Source organism: Chironomus tepperi, unplaced genomic scaffold, assembly GCF_022539635.2.
Source record: "Chironomus tepperi strain 1889 unplaced genomic scaffold, CSIRO-AGI_Ctep_v1 contig_81, whole genome shotgun sequence".
NCBI classification, from domain to species: Eukaryota; Metazoa; Arthropoda; class Insecta; order Diptera; family Chironomidae; genus Chironomus; species Chironomus tepperi.
Genome location: NW_027226203.1, coordinates 596,928 through 607,063, shown reverse-complemented (window position 1 = coordinate 607,063; position 10,136 = coordinate 596,928). Strand labels below are relative to the sequence as shown.

The 10,136-nt window shown below is 33.4% G+C and overlaps 3 protein-coding genes across 3 annotated transcripts; 2 read left to right on the top strand and 1 right to left on the bottom strand.

Annotated features, from left to right (window-relative positions):
- The first annotated feature begins 3,239 nt into the window (after positions 1 to 3,239).
- LOC139085694 (leucine-rich repeat-containing protein 15-like) lies at positions 3,240 to 5,151 on the top strand. Its single transcript, XM_070633807.1, has 2 exons — positions 3,240 to 4,604; positions 4,968 to 5,151. Exons 1-2 carry the CDS (start codon positions 3,272 to 3,274, stop codon positions 5,117 to 5,119), a joined length of 1,485 nt encoding a protein of 494 aa, XP_070489908.1. The 5' UTR covers positions 3,240 to 3,271; the 3' UTR covers positions 5,120 to 5,151.
- Positions 5,152 to 5,744: 593 nt separating this feature from the next.
- Positions 5,745 to 7,362, top strand: LOC139085691 (carboxypeptidase N subunit 2-like). Its single transcript, XM_070633805.1, has 2 exons — positions 5,745 to 7,126; positions 7,180 to 7,362. Exons 1-2 carry the CDS (start codon positions 5,785 to 5,787, stop codon positions 7,350 to 7,352), a joined length of 1,515 nt encoding a protein of 504 aa, XP_070489906.1. The 5' UTR covers positions 5,745 to 5,784; the 3' UTR covers positions 7,353 to 7,362.
- Positions 7,363 to 8,680: 1,318 nt separating this feature from the next.
- On the bottom strand, positions 8,681 to 9,660 carry LOC139085707 (carboxypeptidase N subunit 2-like). The gene has a single exon (XM_070633836.1). The coding sequence runs from the start codon at positions 9,581 to 9,583 to the stop codon at positions 8,699 to 8,701; it is 885 nt and encodes a 294-aa protein (XP_070489937.1). The 5' UTR covers positions 9,584 to 9,660; the 3' UTR covers positions 8,681 to 8,698.
- Positions 9,661 to 10,136: the final 476 nt, after the last annotated feature.

The following is a 10,136-nucleotide window of genomic DNA, read 5'->3' as shown; positions in this document are numbered from 1 at the left end:
ATTATACGTATATATACACATATCGTTGTCATCGTTTACACACCTTATAAACATTATATATTTCATAAATGACTTTGTGGAAAGTGCTCATTGCTCTAATCTAAACGACTTTATGCGAGAGTAAGTTGGTTGAGATATGTGCTGAAGTTTATGGGTTGGTTTGCTGGATGAATGGGAGTATATTCTGCAGGTTTGTCAATAATTGGAGAGAATGTCATGAATTTTGATCTAAAATTTGGCATTTTTCAATTAGACCCCCAAAAATGCGCTCTATGCCACCCTTCACTCAAAAACCTCACAACTTACTCTTTATTACATTCAAGTAAAATTATAACGAGCATTATGGCTGCTTCTTCAAAAAAGGAAAGTGCTCACATTATCTCAAGCGCTTTATAATTTATTTCACTCTATACAGTCACAATTAATGTGCGTTCATTCATGCTTATGACTTAAGAATATTCTTAATGTCATTAAATAACCATGCATACACACACATACCTCAGCATAGTCAGCAGATTTCATGTCATGACGATGTTTTCATGTATGGCATAAAATTTTGCTGGTTAAGATGTCTATGGAGGAGTTGAATGTATAACGAGAAGTTGATAGGGTTGAAAAAGGAAGGAATTTAAATCTGAATCATTTTCAATGTCCCAAAAGAAGGGTTAAAAAAAATGTTAAAAGAGATTATGTGAGTTCATGGGCATTATGTATGGATTGTGGGTTGATTTTGGTATTTGATGGTGTGAAAAATTGGAATTGAGGTTAAAGTGATGACTTGTTTAGAGGAATTAAGTTCAAATCGACGACTTGATTCCAAGAATTTAGTTTAAAGCAACGACTTGTTTCCAAGAATTAAGTTCAAAGCGACGACTTGTTTCAAAGAATCAAGTTCAAAGCAGCGACTCATTTCCATGAATTAAGTTCAAATCGATGACTTGCTTACAAGAATTTAGTTCAAATCGTCGACTTGTTTTCAAGAATGAAGTTCAAAGCGACGACTTGCATCCAAGAATCAAGTTCAAATCGACGACTTGTTTCCAAGAATCAAGTTCAAATCGACGACTTGTTTCCAAGAATCAAGTTCAAATCGACGACTTGTTTCCAAGAATGAAGTTCAAAGTGATGACTTGTTTCCAAGAATCAAGTTCAAATCGACGACTTGTTAACAAGAATCTAGTTCAAAGTGATGACTTGTATCCAAAAATCAAGCTCAAATTGTCGACTTATTTACAAGAATCAAGTTCAAATCGACGACTTGTTAACAAGAATCTAGTTTAAAGCAACAAATTCTTTATATGAATGAAGTTCAAATCGACGACTTTTTTCTAAGAATCTAGTTCTTGTTTTCAAAAATAATCCAAGAATTTTAAGCTTAAAACGTTTACCAAAAATTTCAAAAATTATCTGCCGATAATCCAATAAATTCACACCCTTCATATGGATGCTTACCACAAGTAAAAGCTACACATCGATAGCTGTGAACATCGTTTAATCATGTAAGAAATTTTCCCTCCTTCAACAATCTTTTTTTTTTATTCTTTCCTTCTCGTAATCTTTTTAACAGTATTTTACAGTAATGTGCCAATCCCATGCCATCATCAGCACCCCCCCCTAACCGTACATACACACTTTAACAGTTTCCTTCATCTTACAATAAACTAAAAATTACTCCTTTTTTTATTTGTAGTCAATTTTTCCGCATGATTACATGATGACAGCACCATCAAATTTTATGGGGATCATTTCCTTTCGACATCAATTTGATTATATTCTTATACATATATACATTTAGATACTGCATAGATGGGATGAATGTAAGCAGGAAAAATGTTTTGAATTAGATTGTGTGTACAGCTATAAAATACCAAATATGAGCTTCATAAATGTCACAATTCTCATACAGCATAACGAAAAACTATACAAATGGAAAGTAAATGACTTTTTTATGGTCACTTCTGGATGATAATCTAGAATAGTCAATGACGATAAAGTTTTTTTCATTTGTAACTTCTGTGCGTGGGATTTGGATGAGTTTGGATTTTTAGAGTGGTCTGGGGATTCTTATCGTTGTCTTGTTTTTAGTGAAAATTAGTAGTTTAAATATGTTTTGAATGAAGAGTTGGCAGGACTATCCGTAACAGACAAAGAGACCGCTTTTAGGTACTGTAGTGGTTTTTCTGTAATATGAAAGCATACTCTCTGTCTGTTAGGGTAAATTGATGATATGACTTTAGTAAAATCCACACTAAAGGGTAAGACGGAGTAAGAAGAGTAGCTCTGATGGCATCATTAGGAGTTATTTTGACTAACTTTTCAGCGGACAATGTCTTTTATTTCATTGTGTCGCTCGGGTTTTACTGAAAGCCTTACCATCGCATATCATAATTTATTTACCAATTTTTTATTACAAACAGGGTTGTTAAAAGCAGAATCTGGTGTGTTTTGAAAATATGTCACATATATCCACATATATCCACACATATCCACACATTTTTCCCTGTGCACACATGAAATATGTGACATATGTGTACACATTCTGTAAAACAGAATATGTTGTAACAACCCTGATTACAAAGCTAGTGGATTAGTCTGAAAAATACACGTCTGGGAAGCTCGACTATCTCTATTCTCAGTTAGATTCTACCAGGAACACTCATGATCAATCCTTTTGTCTTTATCCTACCTCTGAAAGGGATAAGGCATCAAAATTCAAGATAATGAACCTCAAGTTGAGCATGACTCTGAATTTGGCAAAATCCGACCCCACGCAAACTCATGCTTGTTCACGCCTGATTCACACCTGACTCACACCGAACTCACACCGAACTCACACCTAACTCATACCTGTCTTGTGTCTGACTCATACCTGACTTACGCCTGGCACACTGTATGTCTTTTGTATACGTAATAATCACAATCCTTTAAGCTCTTATTTTCGCAAAATAATCACCAAGTAACTTATGAATCACCAAACCTTATCTAAAGCTCTTTTTACGTGAGTTAAGTAGCCATCGCTGATTGTTATTTCCAAGTTATTCGATAATTTTGAGCACTTAGTAATCAACAATAATTAAGCTGGATCAAATTTCTCTTTTGATATGGCCACACGTGATATCATTTAGAGGTAACAAAGTTCAAAGTAATCTTCAAGTAACCTTCAAATTACGACAGTCAACATGATAAAGAATTTTGTATATAAATGCTGATAAATTAATCAAATCAGCTCAGTGATTTAAAAGGTGCCATAGATTGCAATAAAGTCTGTGAAATGGTTCAAAAAGTTATAATTTTGATATTGATTCTTCTGATTAATTGTCAGGCAATTTACAGTCAAGAATTAAGCTGTGAATTTAACGGTTCTCCTAATAACTACGCATGTCGATTGACAATTGTTAATCCAAATGGATTTAACAATTTTACTCAAATTAATGGCACACACTCGCCAGGAATGTCTAACGAACATGTAGTTAGGGTCGATAGAAGCTTTTCGGGTTCAATTACATCAAACATTCCATCAATAATCTGTGATACTTTCATAAATACAGCACAGATTGATCTTTCATTCATCGAAATTGTGAAAATTCATGAATATTCTTTTAAAAGTTGCATCCATCTGACATGGTTAAACGTGAATGGCAATAACATTACGGAAATTGATGAAAATTCATTCATTGCCAACAATAAGCTTGAGTTTTTGGATATTCGGATCAATGAGTTAACAACATTGCCTGAAAATATATTTGCAAGTCAACAAAACTTAGTCAGACTGCGACTGGAACACACACTAATTGCTGACCTGCCCGAAAATATTTTCGCTCCTTTACAGCAAATGACGTTTTTGGGTTTGGAGGGTAATTTAATTAAGGAACTGAATGTCAAATGGTTTGAAAATTTCAAAAACCTTACAACTTTATCGCTTGGCTATAATCGGATCGAGGAAATTCCATCTAATGCCTTTCATTCACTAAATACCTTGGTACGGCTGTATTTAAGCCTCAACAAAATATCAGAATTGACAACAGAAGCATTTAAGAATTTCGTAAATTTAGAGGAACTGTGGCTGGGTGACAATAAACTTGACGACTTGCCATTAGACTTTTTCAACTCTATGAATAATTTAAAGGTGCTGGACTTGAGTTCTAATAAATTTTCAAATCTTCGTGCTGAATGGTTTAAGCCGTTGAGCAATTTGGAGGGATTGCTGCTTATTAACAATAAGATATCTGAACTTTCTGCTGATATTTTTACATCACTTGTTAATATAGAATATTTAAGTTTAGCTATGAATAAGATTGAGGACCTGCCGGAAAATATTTTCAGTTCTTTGCATAAATTGGAATTTATTAGACTAGATGAAAATAAGCTTAAAGTCATTGACTCTAATTGGTTTGGAATTTTACCAAATCTAACAATCATGACGGTTACATCCAACAAAATTGATGCTTTTGATGAGAAATTTATTGACAATACTGGTATTCTATTTCTTGATATGACCGGAAATATATGCGCAGATTTAGATATTAGTGATCATACCGAAACAAGACAGATCATGAGGGATGCTTTACGAACGTGCATTGAAAATTTTGAAAATTTGAATCCAGGTATGTATTTGAAATTATTGGATTAAAAATGCATATTAGCAAAAGTTGGTTAATTGATCAGAAATCCGATACCAGACCAAATTGACTCTAACATGGTGCCGGTATTGTATTGCCCGATAAAATCCTAACATTGTGCCGGATTCGGTTTTAAGGGATCCTGAAGACTTTGGTTTCGAGAATTTGTTCAAACAGAGACTTCGGGATACCTTAATTCAGTTGATATTGTCCTGTCAACCTGAGACCGGATTTAAACCAAATTTACAACCAAGTTAGAGTCACTCCAACCTGGAATCTGATTTTTGATCAATTTATGCTATTCGGGAGTTTTCAGTAAGATTTGAAGAAAATTATAATATTTTTCAGGATGCGTCAGTGGAAATTTGGATGAGAGAGTCTGTACAATTGAAGATGAAATCCTGCATCAGCATGAACTGATTACTGAACTACAAGAAGATGTTAAAGAATTGCGAAAATTGGTAGAAGAGTTAATGAATTGTTCTTGTATAAAAAATTAAATAAATATTGAATTTATGTGATTTGGAATTGTTTTAATTTTTTCAATTAATTGTATGGTATAATTTTTTTAATTCTATTCATACAGACAGTGATCTGTTAGATGAAAAATTAGAATTTTAACACCGATTTACCCTACCGTTCAGACAATGGTTTATGTTCAAAAAAACAGGCTCATGATATATCCCGAATACAAGCAATGAGCATAACTCGAGTGAGCAGATATTTTCAGATAATCGTATAATTAAGCATGTTCAATTTTGTTACTCATGGATCTATATATGAGTTCACTGAAGATTGAAATTTTAACTTGATGATGTATCAAGCTTATAACTTATAATCGCCGCTTATCTACTCAGGTTTTCACTCAAATTCAACTTATTTGTGCACTTAAGTTGAATTGCAATTGCTGATTCCTGTTTTGATAATTTTGAGTGCTTAGTAATCAACAATAATTAAGCTGGATCAAATTTTTCCTTTGATATTGCAACAAATGATATCATTTTAGATGTTACAAAGTTCAAAAAAATATCTTCAAATGACGACAGTTCGCAAAATTAAAAATAATGATAAAGCATGTATATAAATGCTGATAAATTGATCAAATCAGCTCAGTGATTCAAAAGGTGCCATAGATTGCAAAATTCGCTGCACAAAAATCTGTGAAATGTTTCAAAAAGTTATAATTTTGATATCCATTCTTCTGATTAATTGTCAGGCAATTTATAGTCAGGAACTATGGTGCATCTACTCCATTAGTCAGTCTACTGGCTATACCTGTCGATTAACAATAATAAATCCAGAAGGATTCAACAACTTTACAAGAATTCCTGGATTACACATCACTGGAATGACAGACGAGGATGTAGTGACTGTTACTGCAGATACTGGAAATCCTCAATCAAACACAGCAAATATTCCATCAATAATATGTGACACATTCCCAAACACAAGAAGCAGTCAACTTAGAAGCATTGGAATTAGAAAAATTCATGAATATTCCTTTAGGAACTGCAAACAGCTGACACATATTCATTTGAACGGAAACAACATCACAGAAGTTGAGGAAAATTCATTCATTGAAAATACTGAGCTTTTCTGGCTGGAACTTTGGTTCAATGACCTGCCAACTTTACCTGAAAATGTCTTTGCAAATCAACAAAAGCTGGACAGACTGCGACTGGATTTTAACAAAATCACAGACCTGCCTGAAAATATTTTCGTTCCTTTAAGGAATTTGACGTATTTGGGGCTGGAAAGCAATCTTATTAAGGATCTTAAGGTCAGATGGTTTGAAAATTTTACCAACCTTCGAACTTTGTGGCTCTTTGCCAATCAAATTGAGGAACTTCCGTCAAATATTTTTCATTCGCTGTCTACTTTGGTATCGCTAGGCTTGAGCGTCAATAACATACCAAATCTGACTACGGAGATGTTTGAACATTTTGTTAATTTGGAGGAATTATACTTGGACAGGAATGCTTTTGAAGACCTGCCGTTAAACTTTTTCAATTCCATGACTAATTTGAATGTATTAGACTTGGGTAACAATAAGCTACCAAATCTTCGAATTGAATGGTTTGAGCCGCTGAAGAATTTGCTGTTCTTAGGACTAAATGATCTTGGAATAACAGAACTTCCTGCTGATATTTTTGCATCCCTTACTAAATTAGATACATTGATTTTATCTGAGAATGAGATTGAGGAGCTTCCAGCCAATATTTTTAGTTCCTTGCTGAATATCACAGTTATTAGATTAGATGGAAATAATCTTAAAGTCATTAATTCTAATTCGTTTGGAATTTCATCAAATTTATCATTCTTTACTGCTGCCGATAACGATATTGATGCTGTTGATGAGAAATTTATTGACAATACTCAAATATGGGGTATTGATATGAGAAATAATAGCTGTGTAAACTCATTCTTTTATGATGATTCGGAATCAAGGCAAATTATCAGAAATGGTCTGCGACAGTGCTTTATGAATTTTGAAATCTCAAATCCTGGTAAGTATTTTGAATTTGAGTGACTTTTAGAGACTAATAATAATTTTAAATAGGTTGTGTTGGTGGAAATTTGGATGAAAGGGTCTGCTCAATTGAGGACAACAATCAAGAGCAACAGAAGCAAATCGAAGATTTACAAGAAGCTGTTAGGGAACTACAGAGTCAAATTCAAGAATTAATGAATCGTCCTGTACAATCAATTGAATATGATGCATTAATAAACTAAGTGTAACATAGTTCCTTTGCTTAAATTTTAATTAGGAAATTTCAGAGACTTTGACCAAAATCTGAAAATTCCAATTTTTGGAAGCATGATAAAATTATCCCGTCCATTGGGATAAATATTGGGTACTAAAAAAATCGACGTAAAATTCATTTAACAAGACTTTCCTGTTTACTTGTTTCCATTTTTAGAAACTTTTCAGAGAACGCAACGATAATTATGATAATGTCGATTGGTTAAAGTGAATAAGTCTGTAATTTGAGAGTAAGCACCTAATGGCCTTACGATATTCTCAATTAATGAGTGAAAGGAAGTAAAAATTCAACGATCCAATAAATTAAGCTGAAATCTCGAACTTTAGATAACAGTTAAAGCGCCATGGATTAAAAAGGCACAAATAAAAAGCAATATAGCTTCTTTGAGTCACAGACACAAAAAAATTTAAATCAATTAATTCAATATGACCATAAAAAATACCTCCTAATGATATCTTGACCGATTTGATCAAGAATTCAAATGAGAATAAAATTTATGTTATCGACAGAATTCGGTCTGTGATCGTCGATGCTGATGTCAATATTTTATAAGTAGATGGTGATGGTTTGGTGGAATTGATGGGGATGTTTATTCATTTTATTGATAATTTATATTCTGAAAGGAGATGGCGTAGCCTTACTTACTTCAATGGCCTTATAGATCAAGTGTGATCCTCGACATATTTCAGTTGGTGGCTGAAGCTGGCTTTTTCGCTGGGTACCACTTGCCAATAACCAATTACATATGGCGTAGAAATTGAAGCATTTTTTGAAGCATTTTTAGACACAATCCGATCTCAGGTTGGTCAAGTTAAGTTGGCCTGAACCTGATTTTCTGCTGTTTCTTTGCTGTATGTTTTCCGGGTCTAGTAAAACCTAGTTTTATCTCTTGAAAAATCTATTAATTGATTGTTTCACAGAAAAAACTCAAAAATAATCTATTTTAATTTATTTATTTATTTATTTATCTTCATCAATCAAAGGAAAAGCCCCTAAAAATGTAATAGGCAGTTAAAGAGGCATAAAAACCTTTGAATCTTCAAACCCACAAATAATGTACAAGCAATCATGATCCCAAAAGGCATACAAAGTGAGAAAGTCGAAAATTAGTGTTTTCAGGTCAGTGTGACTCTGGTTTTGGAGGTGTCGGATCACCCGACGGGATATTCCGCGGAACTTACTTCGCCGGAAGATTATTTCGAGGAATTTTCTTCCGCAGAATATTCCGTCGTGTCCATGCAACTCTCCCAACTTTGAATCATATTCGAATTTTTCACGCAGTGTGCCTTTTATTAATTATTTAATTATACTTACTTACAAATACATAGCTTGATAATTATCAAAACATGTTTGCAATATCTCCCTCATTATCTCTTTTGATTGTGAATTATCATAAATATCATAATTTACACAAATATTATTAAGCATTCCCAATTTTAAAACAGCATTATTATCAACAAATCTCTCATCAACAGCATTAATTTGATTGTCATTAAGCTGAATAATTCGAAAATTTGATAAAATTCCAAACCAATCAGAATGAATGACTTTAAATTGATTAGAGTCTAAATTAATACTGTACATGCTTTGCAGTGGATCAAATATATGACGTGGTAATTCCTCAAGTTGATTAGATTGGAGCTCTAATGTCCGTAAAGTGACTAAATTTCTAAACCATTGTACTTTAAGATGAGACAGCTGACAATCAGTTAAAGCCAAATAGTTTAATTTCGTCAATGAATCAAATATGTTGTTTGGTATGTCAATAAAGCTATTGTGACTTAATGTTAATGATGTTAAGTTACGTTGATCCACAAAGACATTTTCTGGTAAAGTTGTTAATCTGTTATCGGCTAAGTCTAATCTTTCAAGCATTAAATTGTCACTAAATGATCTTTCATGTATTTCAGAGATGCTGTTGCTACCCAAGTACAGATAGACTAGATTCTTACAATTCTTAAAGGAATCCTCGTCAATTCTCTCAATACCATACCGAATAAGTGAAATTTGCCTTAAATTTGGAAATGTATCACATAAAATTGATGGAATATTTGTGCTTATTGACATTGATGTTCCATAGATTATAGCTACATCATCATTTGTTCGTCCTGGTAGATGCACACCTCCAATTTCCGTGAAATTATTGAGTCCATTTGGATTTTGTATTCTTAATTCACAAACATAATCAAGCGAATACATACGATAAGTGCAATATAACTCTACGCCATAGCTTACGTGCAGATATATTGCAAACAACAATAACACTTTCAAATTCATCGTAATTTGATAAATTAACTGGAGACGTGTGTCGATATTTGGTGCTTTTATACAAATTTTCTTATCATTTTGAAATATTAAGTTGAATTATTTGTTAATACTTTAGCCTTGCTGCTTAACCTTTAGCAAGTTATGTACTTGCTTACTTCGCTAGCCGTATAGGTCAATTGTGATCCTTGCATTCTTTTAGTTTCCATCTGAAGATCAATTTCAAAGGACATCATACTATTTTTCAGTCGGTGGATTTTGCATGTTCAGTCTGTTCGAACTGTTTGGTTTGGTCGGTTTGTTCGATCTGCTCGGTCTGTACGGTCTGTTAGGTCTGTTCGGTCTGTACTGTCTGTTCAGTCTGTTCGGTCTGTTCGGTCTGTTCGGTCTGTTCGGTCTGTTCGGTCTGTTCGGTCTGTTCGGGGTTAGAGAGTTAAGAGCTCCTTTGGAAAAACCTTGACATTTTTGACTTTGTATGGAATTTTCT